The 20,382-nt window shown below is 37.7% G+C and overlaps 3 protein-coding genes across 3 annotated transcripts; 1 reads left to right on the forward strand and 2 right to left on the reverse strand.

The window, feature by feature from the left end:
• Nucleotides 1-1,810: 1,810 nt before the first annotated feature.
• LOC123509426 (malate dehydrogenase, mitochondrial-like) lies at nt 1,811-5,493 on the reverse strand. The gene is made up of 7 exons (XM_045263717.1): nt 5,331-5,493; nt 3,816-4,010; nt 3,305-3,472; nt 2,884-3,006; nt 2,645-2,782; nt 2,375-2,517; nt 1,811-2,263 (listed from the first exon to the last, which is right to left on the reverse strand). Exons 1-7 carry the CDS (start codon nt 5,403-5,405, stop codon nt 2,086-2,088), a joined length of 1,020 nt encoding a protein of 339 aa, XP_045119652.1. The 5' UTR covers nt 5,406-5,493; the 3' UTR covers nt 1,811-2,085.
• Nucleotides 5,494-8,192: 2,699 nt separating this feature from the next.
• On the reverse strand, nt 8,193-14,308 carry LOC123509425. The gene is made up of 10 exons (XM_045263716.1): nt 14,027-14,308; nt 12,807-12,869; nt 12,215-12,433; nt 11,953-12,090; nt 11,409-11,558; nt 10,966-11,145; nt 10,731-10,801; nt 10,287-10,459; nt 9,908-10,091; nt 8,193-9,629 (listed from the first exon to the last, which is right to left on the reverse strand). Exons 1-10 carry the CDS (start codon nt 14,306-14,308, stop codon nt 9,449-9,451), a joined length of 1,641 nt encoding a protein of 546 aa, XP_045119651.1. The 3' UTR covers nt 8,193-9,448.
• A 386-nt stretch (nt 14,309-14,694) lies between these two features.
• LOC123509427 (BRISC and BRCA1-A complex member 1-like) lies at nt 14,695-19,846 on the forward strand. The gene is given in 7 exon segments (XM_045263718.1): nt 14,695-14,830; nt 16,762-16,897; nt 17,999-18,017; nt 18,020-18,177; nt 18,357-18,534; nt 18,763-18,902; nt 19,310-19,846. Coding segments are annotated over 6 exon segments (789 nt in total). The 5' UTR covers nt 14,695-14,830; nt 16,762-16,771; the 3' UTR covers nt 19,478-19,846.
• Nucleotides 19,847-20,382: the final 536 nt, after the last annotated feature.

Consider the following 20,382-nt stretch of genomic DNA (forward strand, 5'->3'; position numbering starts at 1 on the left):
TATATATATATATATATATATATATATATATATATATATATATATATATATATATATATATATATATATATATATATATATATATATATATATATATATATATATATATATATATATATATATATATATATATATATATATATATATATATATATATATATATATATATATATATATATATATACACACACACACACACACCGCGTAGTATAGTGGTTAGCACGCTCGGCTCACAACCGAGAGGGCCCGGGTTTGAGTCTCGGGAAGGTACGAGGCGAATGAGCAAGCCTCTTTCATGTGTAGCCCCTATTCACTTAGCAGTAAATAGGTACTGGATGTAACTCGAGGGCTTGTACGTGGCCTTGCTTTCCCGGTGTGTGGAGTGTGTTGTGGTCTCAATCCTACCCGAAGATCGGGCTCCGGGTGGAGATATTTGGGTGTGTCTCCATTCACGTGTAGCCCCTGTTCACCTAGCAGTGAGTAGGTACGGGATGTAAATCGAGGAGTTGTGACCTTGTTGTCCCGGTGTGTGGTGTGTGCCTGGTCTCAGGCCTATCCGAAGATCGGAAATAATGAGCTCTGAGCTCGTTCCGTAGGGTAACGTCTGGCTGTCTCGTCAGAGACTGCAGCAGATCAAACAGTGAAAGACACACCGCGTAGTATAGTGGTTAGTACGCTCGGCTCACAACCGAGAGGGCCCGGGTTCGAGTCCCGGGAAGGTACGAGGCAAATGAGCAAGCCTCTTTAATGTGTAGCCCCTGTTCACTTTTTTTTTTTTTTAGCAGCAAATAGGTACTGGATGTAACTCGAGGGCTTGTACGTGGTCTCGCTTTCCCGGTGTGTGGAGTGTGTTGTGGTCTCAATCCTACCCGAAGATCGGGCTATGAGCTCTGAGCTCACTCCGGGGGAAGGCTGGCTGGGTGACCAGCAGACGACACACACACACATGCTGCGTTTCTTTCTTGATTTATTCAGTCACGACTCACGTTGAGTCACGTCATTACTGAATGAATGGAGGAGGAGACAGTCCCTACTCACCTTTATACTATTCTGAAAAAGTCTGAAATCGCTTCTATTATAGATATTGATACGTACCCTCTCCCTTTTGCTGGCGCCAACTACCACACTACTTACACAGCTATAGAACAGGCAGAGAGCGGCAATGCATAATCAGTGGGTTCAGTGATCGTGATTGCGTGATGCAGACCCCCCTCAGAAAAAAAAAAAAAAAAGGCCGCTAAGGCGCTCACAGACAGGCGTCAGACAAACAAGCGTGAAGAACAAACACTGGCTCCTCTTCAGCGAGCCCCTTTGCTGCTACAATAATGTGTCTGTGTGTGTGTGTGTGTGTGTATATATATATATATATATATATATATATATATATATATATATATATATATATATATATATATATATATATCACATTCTTAGTATGTATACAATGTGCAGGTTAAGCAAGCCATATAGCATACATAGAAGACATAAAAGATTATAAGCCGACTGACGGGCAACTCATAATACTCCACTTTCTCTCTCTCTCTCTCTCTCTCCTTGTACCTATCATGTACCTTCTTTCTTTCCCAGGGCAATGTTTACACCAATCGAATTTAACAGTACTCATAAACAATAGTATGACTTTAAGGTCCACTGAATGATAGATTGACTGACTCACAATAATTAAGCCTTCAAGTGAGGAAACTTTTTCTCAACCACATGTCTAAACCTGTCAGGCAAATTAATATAATAAATAGAATTATAAAAGGAGGGAGTCCCCAGTTCCTTCCATAAAAGGAAATAATTTAGTCAGTGGTATTTATTATTTATTAATAATCTAGAACAATTCTATATACAGTTTCCTTTTCAAATCATTTTGACACTGGTATAAAGCAAAACTTCCTGACTGAGTAGATGTTTTCTTACCAATACCTATATTTTAATTTCCACCCACATTTGATCAAATTCAACAAAGTTAAATATTGATACAGCAAGTGGTGTCAAAATGTAACAAATCACATCTGCATTCCTCATTGCCTCAACTGTGTAATCAAACGTCATCAAAAAGACCTGGTCCTCAGTGGAACTTTACATGTTGGCCGCAAAACTCTCTCCTTTCTTGATGCTGCCCTTCAGTTCTGGGAGAGCAGCTTCAACAAGTTTGGATTCAAAATCAGACAGTTTGCCCAAGCCAAGGTTCTTCTCCATGCCATTGGGACCCAAGAGGATAGGGGTTGAGAAATAGGTGGCCTCTGTTATGTTGGATCTGAGAGAAAAACAAATGGTAATGAAGACATACAGCAATCTGATAATAACTGTATCCAACAATCTCATAAAACAAAACCAGATGGAAGTTCAGCTAGCCAGCAGTACCAACCTGACATAAGCACACTCCACTACACCAGCCTCCCCGTTAAGAGCACGGATCATTGAGAAGGCAAATCTGGCACCAGCATAGGCCATGGAGAGAGTGGCAGATCCTGCTCCAGCCTTGGCCTTCACCACCTCAGTGCCAGCATCCTGTTGTAATAGAAGTAATAAGATGTTATCTTTAATAAGTGAGAGAACAAGAGATTGTTTCAGTGAAATAGGACAGTTACAAAAATTCCCTTGCTTTGGGATTACAACAAACAACACTATGACTTTCCTGGATCCTCTCAGTGAGTGCCTTAAGCTGATCTGCCGGGAACTCAACAGAGGGTGTGGCTTGAGAGATGAGAGGAATGATGGTGATTCCAGCATGACCTCCAATCACGGGGACATTCACTTTGGTAGGATCGAGACCCTGCAGTGTCAAACAATGACATAAATCACAGCACCAAAATCAAAGGTTCCTTACATGAATGCATGACAGCACAACATTTTTCAAATCTACTGATAAGGTACCTTGAGTTCTGCCACAAAGGTGTTTGCTCGCACGATGTCTAGTGTGGTCACACCAAAGATGCGGCTGCTGTCCACACCAGCCTTCTTGTACATTTCAGCTGCAATGGGCACTGTGCTGTTTACCTGGAAAGTATAGAAATAAAGGCCTCTAATCTTCTAATCAAACAGCCTGTTATATTTACAATATGACTGAACACTAAGCATGCATTGGCTGAAGAAAATATGGAGCAATACAAGAATGTAAAGCAGGGATTTTTTACTACTAATGATGGATTAAGGAATTGTGTATTCATATAACTATATCTGAAGTCCATAGCACATGGAGAGGTTATGCAATCTTCCCTATTTATTATGCATAATTTCATGCCTGCCCAGACATAACAACTATGACAGACCCAAAGTTCAATGTCCAGTAACTCACTGGGTTGGAGATAATGCAGATCATGGCATTGGGGCAGTTCTCAGCACAGGCCTTGGCCAGGTTGGCAACGATGGAAGCATTAGTGTTGAACAGGTCATCTCGGGTCATGCCAGGCTTGCGGGGCACTCCAGCAGGGATCACCACCACCTCACAACCCTTCAGGGAGTCCTGTCAAACACACACTACTGTACTGAACATTCCAACATCCCTTCATAGCAAATTCAATTATACATTTCTTTTATATAATCTATTCCAAGCATAAAACCCAGGTATGCATAATACTTCAAAATTTACAACATTCTGCAAAACACAAAATAAAAAAGTAACTAGAACATGGAAATAAGAATGTTGTGCATTTAATGGCTATACATACATACATACATACATATATATATATATATATATATATATATATATATATATATATATATATATATATATATATATATATATATATATATATATAAAGAAATTTTTGTAGGCATAATAAAGAGTTTAACTGGATGCTTACAGCCAGCTGGTCTGGGCCTACAAAGCCAGTGACTTTGGCTGGGGATTCGATGTGGGAGAGGTCAGCAGCCACACCTGGTGTGTGCACAATATCATACAGTGAGAGTTGAGTCACCAGGGAGGAGTTCTTCAGCAGCATGGAGAGAGGCTGGCCAATCCCTCCACTGGCCCCCATAACTGCAACCTTTCTTTGTGCCTAGAGAAAAGAAATAAAAATAGTAATAACAATGATGATAATAAATAAATGGTAAACCAGCTGCATCAGATACAAACACGAAACTCACATGTCATATAGAAAGATCAGTGACCTTGCCGTAAACATAGAGAAACGTGGGCCATGAGTGTAGTATGGCTTTAATAACACACGAGTGTGGCAAAATTTGAGATTTTCCAAGTCCAGTGAGCTTTATACCAGTTAAGAATAAATACTGAAAAGGTTATCTTTTGATTATAACTGGGATTTGTGTGTAGCAGAACATCAGGATGCCATGGTATCTATAGAACTGTCCTACCAATCACAGCCTTCCACTCGTGGGGTCACCAATGACAGCTTTCCAAAGTAGATTCTTTTGTTTTAGAGCCAAGTCAGGCATTCTTACAGAGGCCGACTGTCATTTGTTAATATGGCTCCTCATTGGATAGAGGTGAAGCGATTAGCATCAGAGAGAGAGAGAGAGAGAGAGAGAGAGAGAGAGAGAGAGAGAGAGAGTGAGAAACTATGCGAGATATAGCAACAGCAACGCAATATACAGACAAAGAATAGGTTCCACATGTTTGTTAATGAAGCCACAAAGCTTTGTACTTGTTCATCACCCAGAGAACCTCTTCACCTCACTGGTATGGCATAATCATATAATTTTTTTAAGCATTTCATTAGGTTAAGTTTGTCCCAACGAGGACCTCCCTTCCCCTGGCTAGGATGGGTTGTTAAAAGAAAATGGAATATTGAGTAAAATTTCCGTAGATTTTCAACGCAAGTATCTCACTGATTTATCGTCACCACATAAAACCCCAGATTATGCACATGCCCCTAAGCTTGTTTGGTGGGATGGGGGAATGCAGACTTATTATAAATAATTACTTAAATAAATTATAATGAAATAAATAATTACTATATAGGTATATATACATAGAATATAACATTAATAACATAATAAAGAAGTAAGTTTTTTTTCAGTTTGACACACCCTCAACCGTTTTAGAAATTAGAAGTCACTATAGCTGACATTTCAGAGAGAGAGAGAGAGAGAGAGAGAGAGAGAGAGAGAGAGAGAGACCCGCGAGTCGCCAAGCCGGAATTCTTAATGTGAACCTTTATCTTTCCGTCAAGGTCACCGTGACTTTAATGACCTTGGCCACACCGTCGTCAGTCAGTCGTCGCGCCAGCCCTAAGCCACGCACCTGAAGCTCACACACACCTCAGAATAAAACACACATTTCCTACAGGCAGAATCGATGCGTAAAATAAACTCCCAACACCCACACCCTTATTTACTGATTGGCGTCTTCATCTCACCGCATTTGTCGTGGAGAAGTTCTTGGCACACTGTCCGAGGAGAGAAATCTGGGGCCTGGCGAGTCTGGAGAACATGGTGATGGGTTGTCTTTACTTGAGGTGGTGGGTGAGGACAGCTGACGATGGAGGCGAGCACCGGCTGACTGAGGCTGCCAGCCTGCCACTTGGCCCGTCTAGAATCGAGAACGGTTTTCCTCTTTTTACTTTTCTCTCATCATTAATGAAAATCCTGAATAATTGTCAAGGATATCACTTTCTTGTTAGTTATAAGGTTCTTTTGGTAGTAGAAATTCTTTAAGACAAAAACTGTTGCAAATGGAAACAGATTTCTATTTTATTTTCTTTTATCGTCTTATTAATGATTCTGAAAATGCCTAATAGTATTTGAGAATTTCTTATACTTACCTTATGATAGGTCCCTGTTATAAGGTTTATTTCTTACATGTAATATTGTAAGAAACTCACGCCAAGACTGTGATTTTCATATTGCTTGGCAAGGCAACCAAGCAGTATGGCAAGGCGGGAAATTCAAACATGTTCACATATAATTATACTAGCTCCTTCACACTAGTTAACCCACAAGTGCAAAGTGTCTGGCAAGCATTGATAAATCATCTAAGATCCTTATATTGTGTGTTATGGGTCACACAATAATAATCAAGGATGGAGACATAATCAAAAGCTCATTGAAGTCCATCCTCAGTGAGATTCTCTCATTATACATATATGCATTCACCACTTACTTAGATTTCAATTCAATTCCATTAAAACTGAGTGAGCAATGCCAGCTGTGGTTATGCACCTGTAACTTTTACAAAGTTTCATTCAGTTGAGAGCACATCTAATGGGAGGTAATCACCAGAAAACCATGCAAATTATTAAATAAGTTAATGAATAAATACATATAAATAAAGCAACAAACAAACAAATTCACATTCACCAAAAACCGAAGTGTTACTTCATGGAAGAAAAAGAACCAATAGATATCTAAATTTTGTATTCTTGATGAGACATGAGAAAGATGAAATACACAGCCATTTTCAGATTCATTACAAAGCAATGGATGTCATCATATAAATCATGAAATAAAAGATAACATTATGAATAATGAATGAATCTTACACATCTAGGCTATGTAGTACTTTGGCTTCTGGACAACCCAAAATATTTTCTTCATTCTAAAGATGGAACTGGATAAAATAAATAAATACAAAATAACAAATACAATCTAGATTTCATCCCGTATTCAATCAGTACAGTATATATAAATTTCTATAAATTTCTGCCTCTTTCAATCTCACGATAAAAGAAAATAAATGTTATATGTACACCTAAGGCACTTAGCACTTGTGAGCTTCCTGCGAACTAGAGGTTGTGGAAACAAATCATAACACAAGTAATCACACCTATAACAATCTCTATTCTTTAATGAAAAAGAAGAGGAGGAGGAGGAGGAGGAGGAGGAGGAGGAGGAGGAGGAGGAGGAGGAGGAGGAGGAGGAGGAGGAGGAGGAGAAAAACAAGAACAAGAATATAAAGAACAAAGATTTTGGAAGAAAATCTCTAGTGCATTTCTGTTAAACCTACATGAGTACAAGGAAAATACACATCACATATTAGTATACTTCTCCATCAGCTGTTTCCAATGCAGATTTATCCAACTCATTTTTTAGCATCTTACAAAAATGTGTGAAACTTCAATGAAACCATATAATTACTCAACATTACCAAGAGATTTTCACTTGCAATTAACATATTTGTGACATCATATATGTATGTACTATGTGAAGCTTCTGATTACAAGATTCTAACATAACAATAACTTGCAAAACTATACATCATATACATATTATTGTACAGTATTTCCTATTGCACAAGAACCTGAAGACTGAGGATGCACATCTTATCTATCATTGCAGCTTCTTATATCACAGGATTGGTTTAAATTGTATTATTACTGGCTTCATCTGTACAGTAAGTTTTTATAAAAGATATTTGCAGTATTATAAAGCATAACAAATAAAATAAGTAAACAAACATTGAGATAGATGATGTAAGAAGGTATGAGAGACATAAGTTGTAGCTGTGTTGTTTTATTGCTCATCTCTGTCTGATGAGCCTTTTCAGTCTGTGATGGGTGGTATCCCTTATCCTAAGACACAGCTCACTGTGACACCCAGATCTGCACCATTTACTTTTCCCAGGTACCCATTTGTAGGCCAGCTCAAAGGAAGAATGAACAGCTGGACGAGTTGTGCACTGTCTGCCCCTAAACTGGATCTGAACCAAGACTTGCAGATTCATAGCCAGGCACATTAGCCACAATACCTCAATCTGTATCAGTGTATGATTGAAAATATGCGTTTAGAAGGAGAAAATTGCTGATGAGAATGTGTGTGTGTGTGTGTGTGTGTGTGTGTGTGTGTGTGTGTGTGTGTGTGTGTGTGTGTGTGTGTGTGTGTGTGTGTGAATATTTGTATGTGCGTGTGTAATACATGCACTATTAAACTGCACTACTATCAGAGGCTCCAAAAAGTTTTCTTCACTCACAATGCATACATGACCATAAATACTATTTACTAGGCATGATTAATGCACTAGCTATTACAAAATAATAATCATAATTCACCTATCAACAATGCTTTTCAAAATAGGAAATAACAGAATCATTATATATATATATATATATATATATATATATATATATATATATATATATATATATATATATATATATATATATATATATATATATATATATATATATATATATATATATATATATATATATATATATATATATATATATATATATATATATATATATATATATATATATACGATTTAAAGCACTTAAACCCATAAAAAAAAAAAGAATAAAGATGTAATACACACTTCTGTTTATATAAAAAAAATACAAATGGTAAACACCAAATTTTTTTTAGCTAGAAAGTATAAAAAGGGGGCAATAAGGTCACTAGAGTGTTTCAATTTTGTGAATCATTACCTTGGTTGGTGAAACCTGAGAATCTAGCTCCTGTTATTTACAGGGTGTAATTTATCAATGAAATGTCTGAACTTTATATGGGGCAAGTGTGGCCACAATTAGTCAAGTCTATTCTAAACTGCTAAATATTGAGGGTTTTTTTTCCCTCTGTTGTTGTTATATTATACAAAACTTACTTCGTCTGATTTTTACAGCTTGAGATGATATTAGATTACTACCATAACATGAGTTACTTTTGTATTCCTTTGATGGCACAAAAGGTGTGTAACAATGCCTATAATAAAAAAAAAAACCTTAGAAGATTGAGTCTCATGTCCATGTCACAAAGACCAACTCACAGCTGTTTACTTACTCCCACACTACATGCTTGGTCTTTTTATCTCATAGCATTCAAAATGAGGGAGCTGAATTCTAATTTCAATTTTCTCACAATACCAATTAGTTACCAATCATATTTGAATTATCATGCCATAAATAAATACTGCAGCTCCATGAACATAAAAACCCTAGTAATTAAATAATGGACAGAGTACAATGTGCCAGATATCATGGATCATTTGGCCCTATGGTCTAGGAAAGAAAATGTCTAGAAAATAAACATTACAAATATCTAGAGGTGTCACAATTCAACATTAATAGCCACAGCCAAGACGGAAATCCCAGTGTTTTCTTGTGACCTCTAAGTGTTCAGTTCTATGACCATCACTAAAGACCTGCTAGCAAAATGTACTGACCTGCCAATGCCACATCACTCACCCTGTTGCAGTTCAAACACAACAGGTGGTGACAAGTCACTGCACATTTACCCAGAAAGGATATACATACATATAAAAAATAATGAATTCAAATATTAGCTATTCTTGCATAATTTGGAATTTTTGTCATATGCTACAAACATTATTGAATGATTGAAAGAAGTGTCACAGTAGCAAGGTGGCCAACTAAGTGTGCATATGTAATGATAGTTAAGAGAATGGCTGTATTTTTGGAGTTCTACTGCACATGAAAAAATTGAAAATAATATATCAAGCTGACACATCTTACTCTTATGGCCTGTCAGTCCACATAAATTCCTTTTGTGGACAAATATATTGTTAATACAGACTGACACCTCACTTGCTTCCTGAGGCCTCAGGTGGAGGATTGTCATACTGGGCATAACTCAGTCTGGTGCCGGCCAACTCAATCAGGTAGCGGTCAGGATTGTCTAGCCAGTCTGAACTGTTCACCTTGACTTTGCGACGACTTTCAACATCCTTCACTTCCCTCTTCTTGAGTTCTTGCTGTGCTTCCCTATAACACACAAAAAGACAAATCATAATGGGAAAAATTTATTGATTTATATTGGCTTTAAGCATCAATAGCGAGGTGCTACATCAAGTTCTGTGTTTATAACATCTTTTCTCTTGTGTTAGGACTGTCTGTAAAGGAATTTTTATATCACACAAAACACATAGCAAAAGAAAAGGCATACCATAATCATTAATGTTTCATATCTTTTCAACTCATGCTATAAAAAGATAGATAATCACAACTTCAAAAACCAAAGAGATAAAATGGGCAACACTAACTTCACTTCTGAGGTGCTGCAGCCCCACACCTCTACTGATTGCAGCTTGTATGGGATCTTTCGGTATGTAACCAAGGTGAGGTTGAGGTCTAGGGTGAGAGCTCGATTGGTGCTGTCTGTTCCCACTTGTAACCCAGTCGGGAAGCCACGAGATGTCACATTGAAGTAAAGGATCTTTGCACCACCTGGAATGACAAATGATAATAAGTAAGTATCTTGAAGCTGTCTCAACTCAAATGAAATTCAGACCCCAAATTCCAGGGCTGATGTGTAAACTCATGCTAAGCAAACAGAGATATAAGTACTATGTACATCATGATTTGTCTTCTTTTCCTTCTTGATGGTTTTCTTTACAAATAAGAGTCAGGTGATCTCCTTACTTTCAATAATCTTGTACTCAGGAGTGAGATGCAGACAGCGGGCATGTTCACCACCCCAGAAGTGCTTGGAGTCTCGCCACTCCTGGTCACTTGCCACACAGAACATGTTGTCACCTTCTGTTGTGATGAACATGAGAGTGGCGCCATGGTATCCAAACACATGATGCTGCAACCTGCACATACACCCATCATTATTCTTCCCTTCTCACACTGCTAAATATTTCATTACCACACTCAATAATACCAGCAAATCTGGATCCTAAGAGTATTAATTAGCATGAAAGTGTTATGATTCGCTATGCATTCCAGATTAGTCTGTCCACTACAAATTAAAAAGAATAATAATAATATGCAACAATCGCTCAAGTTTTGCTTATCAAATGCTACAAATGATTATACAATGACTCAGCCTGAATGTAACCTTCCTTCAGTGGATGTAGTCACCTGTTAATGCTGAGACCATGCTCATCACTGTTATATAGAGGGACCCAGTGTGTGGGACTCACAGCCAGAACCTGAAATATAAAATCATACTATTATGTATAAGTGAATCAGAGTAAAATAACTAAATACATACTTCAAAAAGAATGAAGATAGGAAAACCTAGTCACAGTAAGATATGGTGATACATCACTTCAATCAACTTCAAATGATACTGACATGCAAGAAATATGCCCACCATTTTATCGATGAAAACATGAGGGTCAAGGAGGAGATTGTTGGAGGGATGGGGCTTGCTCTTCTCTGGCTTGGTATACAGGAGGGGCAGAGAACAAGTCAGTAGCCATATGAGGGCAGGGTGGAGGCTCACACAAGTTGACTTACCCGGACAGTCTAGGATGGGAGTGTCCCGGTCATCCTGAGAAGGAGGAAGAAACACTCAGAAAGATGTTTATACAATACCTTCCAAATGTATAATAACAAACTGCTGAGATAAAAAAAATATTGCAGTCTCTGAGGGAAGTTGGATAACACAAAAGGATACAGAGAATATTAAGGATGTAAGATAAAAACGAAAGAACAAAATAAATTGTCAAGGAAAATCAACCAAAAAAATATTCTACACAATAATCACAAGTCTTACAAAAAATTCTGCAATACTTCTTATCATCCATGCCTCACCTCCGCCTCCTCTGTGTTGTCCGGAATAGTCCGGTGGCCCACCGTCAGTGTGTGCATTATGTTGCGGTGGAGCCACATCAGGAGGCGGGAACAGTGCTGACACAACCAGCTGTGTAGGTACTTAGTGTTGATGCTCTCCTTGCCGTGCATCTGTTGTGAATAGAACAAGGCACAGAAAGTTTGAAATGGGTCCTCCTGAAGACAATACTGTATGAATTAAAATGCTCAACACATAAGAAGTGCTCTATAAGAGTAAAAGTACACACAGCTTTCCAACAACCTAAACTTCACAATAAATGAAAAATTAGAGAAAAGCTTAGAATTTATGAAACCACTATTGACGTTTCTTAGTTAAGTTCTTATATTTATTTTCAAATGTTCCTCTGCATGACTGGAAAGAGAAAAGTTGCATAAAACACAATCTACTGATTTGTTACATAAATGTGGTGTCAATTAAAACTTCTGCTATGATTAAAACCACTATTGACACCATTAACTCCATAAATCAACTAGGTAAATAAAGAACATAAATGAGATGACTCACTGCACCACGGACTACTGCCATCAGGATGTCATCCGGCAAGCAGCAGGTGCGCTGGCTGCAGGTGGAAACTTGATGGGCAGCAGAGATCAGATCAAACACATCACCTTTGCTTATTTTCTCTTGGTCTCCAGCATATAACTAAACAATTTGTCAATTAGATTAATAAATGGTAAAAATCAAGTATATAAACAAATCAATAAGCACTTAGATACAAGTGTATTTTACATGAACTAAAACAACAAGAAACTGAGTAAATACAAACTTTGATATAAAACTCCATCTGTTGCGAGTCTGTATGAAGAGCCATCAAGTGACTAGCAGCAGCTGTGAAGGCATTACTGGAGAGGACATCACCTTTGTCCACAGCACACTGGTGTCTCTCAGAGGTGGTGCGGGATCCACCTGCCTCTTTCTGCCAGTGCTTCATCAAGTACTGGAACAGCCGCTTTCCAAGGGGCTCGCTGGACTTAGTAATGTACTTCTACAGGAGGAAGAAATATTTAAATATCATGTAGCAAGAAAAACACCACAGTCATATAACAGCAATTGCTAATGGATCTACCTAGTGATTTCTCAAATGAATACATGAATGTGTACATGGAAGTAATAATCTTCACTATACTAAAGCTAGTGTTGTATTTCTAATTTTCTATCCTTAAATGGATGGCCATAAAATATTTCTCTAAATTTACAGTGATGATATTACCATCAAGAAGTAATTACAGGCCTTTTACCTTATATAGTATAACAACAATGATGTAATATTAATATAAATGTTGATCTAAAAAAATATATAATAAAGTGGTACAAACATATCACATTACTTGAAACAAGAAACATCAATTGCAACTTACAATGAAGACACTCCTTGTAATGCCATCAACATTTTCCTCAGCCAGCGATTTACACACTAGGATCTGGTGACATAACATATTAATAATAAAGTTCAACTTGGATGAGAAAATAACAACAAAGGAAATGTTGACAAAAGAAAAGAAAAAAAAATCTTATTTTACTATGTCTGTAATAATGAATCTGGTGGTCCCTAGAAGCTCCCACTGGCCATGGCTACCATATACTGTTGCTATTCATATTCTTCATGTGGACAAAAAATCCCCCCTGTATTTGCCTACATTGAGGTCCCTCACACTGAATCATAATCCCAAGGGTTGTTCATCTGTGGGCAGTGGTGTGCATGTCCCCTGATAAGCACAATGAAGAATAGACATCATAGCTAACTAGCTGTGAAACATCCTTGATGCTGGAAGAACTGAGGTAAGAAGCCTCTGCAAGGTGTCTGCTATGTACCTCAGGGTTGATCTGAGAAAGGACTCTGTGAGAAAGAGCTCTTGTGGTTCTGAAGATTATTAGTTGTTGGAAAGTATGCATGATAGAGAATTTGTTGTGTTCAGTCACAGTTCCTGTGTTATGCTCTGAGATCAATCAAGACAAAAGATACAATATGAGAGAAAGAAAAAGGTGTTCAAATACCTGTCAACTGTGAACATGGCACCAATGTTTGACAGGAACAGCCAACACCCCCAAGTACCAAGTTAGTCTGGTTCCACCATAGTAGCTGGCTGGCTGAGTGGCAGTGTAAGAGTTGGGTGCCACAAAAATATTTATAAAACCAAATCACACAATCCCATAATCAATGCAAATGACTTAATGTGAATGCTGGCTCATCACTGACTGTCATCCTTGGCAGACTTCACACAGTAAGGATGGCAGACCTACCAATGTTTGCTACCCATTCTCTAAAATATTCTGAATGAAATAAAACTTTCAGATATGACAATTCAGACACCTATACCATGCAACATTGCCCCAGAGATAGGTAACAACATCCCCAGAACAAATGCTTCAACTAATGTAATTTCGTACTTCAGTGCCAGGCATGGCAGCTCAATCCAGATTTTGTCTGTGGCACTGCCCTGGGCCCTTCCTGGCTATACCACACACTCATCATTACGTTTACTCACACTCCTCAGCTGACAATATTCAACCCTAGACCCAATTTTGGCAGACATGCCTTACACATTCCTCTATACTACCATGACAAACCATAAGTTACCTTTGCTAGCTTGATTAGACATTCGGGAGGTGTGTCCTTGGCAATGGTCACCTGAGGCCCGCTAGACCACTGGAATCCACTGCTGCTGGTCACCCCTGGTGTTCGACCCTGCTGGAGGGTGGAAGCAGGGGCTGCCTGCTGGTTACCCATTGCCTTGGAGGTGGTGCCAGCCAGGTAGTGCAGAAGTTCTTGCAGCCTAGAGGCATTCACCACCCTGCGGGACAAAGGACCGTGTCTGCGCCCTTCGCTCACCGCGCTGACCACTTCCCCAAAGCGGTTCATTCTAACACGTACTATATTTTTCCTCGATATATCACACAACTGCCAGTTTGATTCGGCCTTTCACTTGATCGTTAGTGCATTGGAGTCAAGGGTCATTATTGATGATCCCATGACGCGCATTGAGGAACACTTGAGGCTACGTGCACTGACTGTGTGAATCTCTGTCTTGCAACACTATTGCTGCTTGCTCGGAAGACACTTCTTTTCCTCTACACATCACTCCACTGTCATTTTATTTCGCTTCTCCCATCCAAGTTATCGCCAGTACTGGATGGTCATGGTGTCCAGGCAGTCCAGCATTACGTAGTGTTTATAAAGCAGCCTCATTGCATAATTCTTCACAAGAGATCCTCAGCACAGACCCTCCCAGCTGGCTTCCCCGCGTGCAGCACTCCAGCAGGTATGTTTACCCTTCCCTCATCGGCATTCCTGAGTGTGTTTCACCAAGGGAACGGATTGAGAGAAGAATAAGAGGTGGGAGGCCTGCACCACCACAAGTAGGACTGACTGAGTGTCAGGGAGGTGGGTGGAGCTAACACGCGAAAGCTTTTGACCTTTGGGAGTGAAATAAAGTGTGTCAAGGCAGCTGTGTCTCAGGGATGGAGGAGGTGCGAGAGGCCACTGCTGCTCCCACCAGACCCACCTGCCCATACCTGACCCACCTCTCCCCAAATGTTACTTCGTTCCCTTCAGTCAGATAATTTCGTTCAAATAGGCCTATACAGTTAACTATACGTCCTTGGTCATATCTGTGTCATAGATTTTTTTTTTTCTGCTTGTCACTCAAGTGTTTTACCTGGTAGGGTTGCCAAGTGTGTGTGTATTTACCTAGTTGTAGTTTTACAGGGCCTGGGCTTTATGCTCGTGTGGCCCGGTCTCCATATCTACACTTATCCAATCTTACTTTAAAAGTATGCACACTCGTGTGTGTGTTAGAAAAGAATGGTCATCGTCGCCCTTGGGACAATTAATGTTAACTCACATGATTTGCTCACATGTGTATTCATCTCTATCATCATAAAAAAGAACAGTTCCCAGTAATATATTTAATTTTATTTGTGTTTTTAGTCCTTGTGTCAAACTTTTCTAGTAATTTTTTCAGGAAACAAATTATTATAATTGCAGTGTATTAAATAGTAGGTGCAACTTTTTTTTATAAATTAGTTTGAAAGTTAAATCTGGAAAAAAAAGTGTGTAAATGGCATGCCACTATTTATGAGTTGACGTTATTTCATTGTACATACTAGTACTAGAGTATATTGACACTGGTTTGCCCTGGTTTTCCTACTCTCTCTCTCTCTCTCTCTCTCTCTCTCTCTCTCTCTCTCTCATATGTATCAATATTATTACATCACCCCAACAAGGAAGTAACCATTTAGTAGATGAGGCTCATCCAGCTTGAGGGAAGTAATTTTTTTTTGAGCAACCAGGAAATCTTCCAGTGTAACGTGTGAGGCACCTCATAGTTAGTAGCTTTTGTCTAACAGCTGAAGTTCTACTTGTCTTTCCGCATGCAGGACTGAAGCTGTTGCTGTACTGTATGCTACTAACACCTATGTCTCCATTAGGGAACATATATATTTTATCCCAGGATACTGAATGTTAAATTATCAAATAAATCCCTTTCTTTCTACTTACAAGCTGCAGGGAACAATGACATTATGAGTCTCTAAAATAAGTGCCCCAGCTTTCTACATGGTAAGGTTCTGCAAGATTGTGTTCTTTAAAAAAAATGTGAGCCAAATAAAATTAGGACTATATAGCTATAATGATGCTTGTGATGTAGTGTCAGTACTTCACAGTTCTTTTTCTTGTTGGCAATATAACCAGTCTAAGAACTCTCCATTCAGTATAGATAGCACCACAGTAAGCTAGACATGATTTAAATTGTGTTTTTTTTTTTTTTTTTTTTGCTTTTTTATGGTTATGATATTAATGTTAAACATCATTACCAAATGCCACACATCTGTGGGAGTTTCTTGGCATGATGGAGTGTATTAGGTCATATCTCCACCTTACATATCAGTGGCATTGCTACATACTCCTCCAGCTTGTTTGAAAGGTCATAAAAAGGCAAGCAAAAAAAGGTAACCTCAGCACACATTTCCTGGTTCACTCACGGCCTCAAGGTCAGTTCCCATGTACTGGGAGTCAGACCACACCTTTGAAATATGGGGCTCACCTGCTATAGAGCAGTGTGAGCTACAGGAAGAGAGAGAGAGAGAGAGAGAGAGAGAGAGAGAGAGAGAGAGAGAGAGAGAGAGAGAGAGAGAGAGAGACTCCTCCAAAAGAATACATAGAAAAAAGTAATAGCAAGAGAAGAGTACGTACTTGCATCAGTACTTCATTGTATTCATTTTGCTACCTACTCATCAAGCAAGTGAAAAGACAAAAATGGCAAATGTTTTGTGGAGATGCAAGTGGTATGGTTTAGGGATCATAATGTAGTTCAGGTGTTACAGAATGTCGGAGGAAGTGGAAGTGCTCTCTGGGAACACCCTTTCAGAAGAAGTTGAGAAAGTGGTGGAGAAGATTAGCAACACTACAGTGGAATTTCGTGTGCCAAGAATCAACTGTCCTGAGCATATTGTAAGCATGTACCAGAAATGTATTCTTTTAATTATGCATTTGTCTAATTGTGGCATGTTGAGCTTGAACTACTTTCATATGTTCTTATCAGTCTTATCCATATCTGCATCTATCTTGTCTTTCCTTGAGTCGGTTTGCATTCATTTTTGTCATCGTCATGTGTGTGAAGGATTGCTTTGTGTCTTAGACACAAGATTATTAAAGTGTGTTATATATATATATATATATATATATATATATATATATATATATATATATATATATATATATATATATATATATATATATATATATATATATATATATATATATATATATATATATATATATATATATATATATATATATATATATATATATATATATATATATATATATATATATATATATATATATATATATATATATATATATATATATATATATATATATATATATATATATATATATATATATATATATATATATATATATATATATATATATATATATATATATATATATATATATATATTTTCACCATAAGGGAAGCTATATGTAATCAGTGTTTCATCATAATTTTTACAGTTTCATCATATCATTGCCGTTATCAGACTGACCTTCAGCTAGTGACACAAAACAGGGTAGGAAGAACCAAGAATACTGACTGAAAAGGTCATTAGTGCAACCTTTTGCTGTCTTGGTCACAGTTGTGATGTCCAGCACACCCTCTGTATCCATGTCACAAATTGAAGAATTATTATCATAAGAATGGAAATTGTCTCCCTTTTCTGGGTGTATATGAAGAATAGCATCCTTGATTTATATTTTGTGATAATGGGTTGAAAAACACGAGAAATCTAGTTTTTGTTTGATTTGATACTGCTTAACTTAAAGTCTGATATTAATCACTTTGATTTATTGCTTCCATGTCAATACTCATAAATTGAACTTTAAACAGTATGGTCAAGCTCATATTAAAATCTTTTGTCTTTGCTTTGATTTACTTATAAGATTAATTAGACTTTCTATTCAGTGATATGAATTGCTAACTATAAGTACTTTGGGAGATTAGTAAATTAAATCCTTAATAACAATTCATAAAATGTTTCCCCATTAAAGATATTGGTAGTGGATGTGTGCGGGAGGTGGGAAACACACCCTACAGACTTGCTGATGGGTCAAAGTTCTCAGCACTGTACATGGTGAAGCGGGCACTTACCCTCTTTCTGCAAAACAAACATGCTATTGATGCAAGACATAAGTTTGCTTTGGTGTTGCTACATGACATACCAGTGTGGGTAAGTGTATGTAGACTGAATGTGGCATATCAATCCATATATTTCTTGATATAGACCAACACTCATGTGTAAGCAATGACTTTAAAACATTTCTTTGTTCTTGACTGTAGCTCTAACAATCAGAACAGCATCTCGCATACCGTAATTTAATCTGTTAATAGAATGCTTATCATTCTTAGGTTAGCGACTTCACAAGTGATCCTCGGAAAATCATCTCTGATTTAGAATTGGCTGAAGAGAGACCAGCTACCACCCACTGTGACTTGAGCCTGGTGTTTGAACTTATTGCACACCAGATCTCCCTCCCCAAATGCTCCAATCCATCTGTTGTGCCTCCTCCTCATATGTATAGGACCAGTAAGTCAAGTTAATAGCCTTTATTCTCAGCTGAAGACTATGTTGTACTGTTATTGTTAATTCCATACTTTCTTGTAAGTTATTTTGATTTATACTATCTGACATCCTTCAAAAACATGTGCTGCCAAACTAAGCATGCATTCACACATTTTTGTAGACAGACAAACAGCAGACATCATTTACCTGCAGACATCATTTACCTGACTAGTACTGCATTTTTTATTGCAGTTTTCATTTATGGAAGGTCACACTGTCTGCCACAATTTCTACAAGGAAAGGAGCTCTTCTCTCACCTCACCCAGAGCCCTCACTTTGTCCTTGATGTTTTGTACACACATGAATCACCCTCAGACAACAACAAGTGTGAAGTGAGTACAATTTATGCATTGTGAAATACATATCTGGTTTTACTGTGCAACTTTCATTGGTGTTAGTTTTATTATATAAATTTATTTTCAAGACTTTGTCATGCTAATTCTGTTTACTACCAGCAAATTTTTTAATATACATCTATTAATGTATGTATATTTATAGGTTTTGAATTCTTAAGTTTTCCATTAAATGTTGTCCTCTGTTTCATTGCCTTTCTTGGTAACCATCCCACATGTATTGAAAATGGTCCATTATTCACTCATTATATAAAGGGAGTTGTGTTATGGCTTATGCTTATCATCACAGCTGTACAACTTTAATATGCAATAAAAGCAGGCTTTTTCTCAATTCTTCACAAATTTACTCATACTTATAGATAAAAACTCACCTGTACCTTCCACAGGGCATATTTGACTTGCTTTGTGGCCTTGATGAAGGAGGCTGGAGCTATGTGCTGGAGGTTTCCCGCAATGCTACAAAGCTTCACAACTACTTTGGCACTCTCCTGGCGCATCCCTTCCAGCGCCCCATACAGAAGGATATCAATTACACTCTTGTTCCAAAGGATTGATGATTGAATTTAGAATTTAAGTTGTAACATACCACAAGGTATGAATTTTTTTATACCAAAGGAATGATATTTGTCACGATAACTGATCTAAGTCACCTTTGGGACAACATGCACTCCTAGCCTTTGTATGCTGTGCCAAATGGTTAGAGATTTATATTTTTTTATGAATACTTTTTTTTTTTTTTTTTTTTTTTTTTTTTAAGACTATAATTTTGCTTGATTATAAGATATCAAAACTATATAAATTAGATTTGAATCAAGATTCTTCCCAGTTTATAAAATGATCTTGAATTCATGGTTGTACTGTAACTGTGCATTTAATATCTTCAATGCATAAATAAAAGGATTCTTGACTGCAAAAGCTTTTTAGAAACTATACATTTCATTACCCATCATTGAATTTCAGAACCCTCTGTACTTCCTAATGAGTGATCATTCCTAATGAGTGATCGTCTTCCTATTCCCCTCCTACACAGAGAGAGAAAAAAGGGCTTTCATCTTGATCTGCAAACAATCTCTCTAGTGTACTTTTCTCCTGTCCAGTCCATCATGGTTCCTCATTGCAGACCATTTTCACTCTTGGAGTAAAGACACACACACACACACACACACACACACACACACACACACACACACACACACACACACACACTTATTTCTGGAAATATACAAAACAGGAGTCAGGGAATATGTCCCGAAATATAGACCTAAAGAAGAAGGAAAGAAAGATTGGTTTAACGCAAGGTGTGCCAGGGCAAAGGAGAAAAGAGATGGAGCATGGAAAAGGTGGAGAAATAGAAATCCAGTAAATAAAGAAAACTTCAAGACAGCAAGAAATGAATATGTTAAAGTGAGGAAGGAAGAGGAGAGGGACTATGAAAAGGACATTGTCGAAAAATGTAAGG

Source organism: Portunus trituberculatus, chromosome 27, assembly GCF_017591435.1.
Source record: "Portunus trituberculatus isolate SZX2019 chromosome 27, ASM1759143v1, whole genome shotgun sequence".
NCBI lineage: Eukaryota > Metazoa > Arthropoda > Malacostraca > Decapoda > Portunidae > Portunus > Portunus trituberculatus.

Bases quoted from the DNA above. Each gene is read 5' to 3' on its own strand.
- LOC123509426 (XM_045263717.1), bottom strand. From the start codon at position 5,405: ATGTTCTCCAGACTCGCCAGGCCCCAGATTTCTCTCCTCGGACAGTGT. The intron at 3,473-3,815 runs GTAAGCATCCAG...TGTGTTTGACAG, and splicing joins TAGGCCCAGACCAGCTGGCT to GACTCCCTGAAGGGTTGTGA. The intron at 2,264-2,374 runs GTTGGTACTGCT...TTTTTCTCTCAG, and splicing joins GTGGAGTGTGCTTATGTCAG to ATCCAACATAACAGAGGCCA.
- LOC123509425 (XM_045263716.1), bottom strand. From the start codon at position 14,308: ATGAACCGCTTTGGGGAAGTGGTCAGCGCGGTGAGCGAAGGGCGCAGA. The intron at 11,559-11,952 runs GTGAGTCATCTC...TATTCACAACAG, and splicing joins TGGCAGTAGTCCGTGGTGCA to ATGCACGGCAAGGAGAGCAT. The intron at 10,460-10,730 runs GTGACTACATCC...GTGTATGTGCAG, and splicing joins CATGGTCTCAGCATTAACAG to GTTGCAGCATCATGTGTTTG.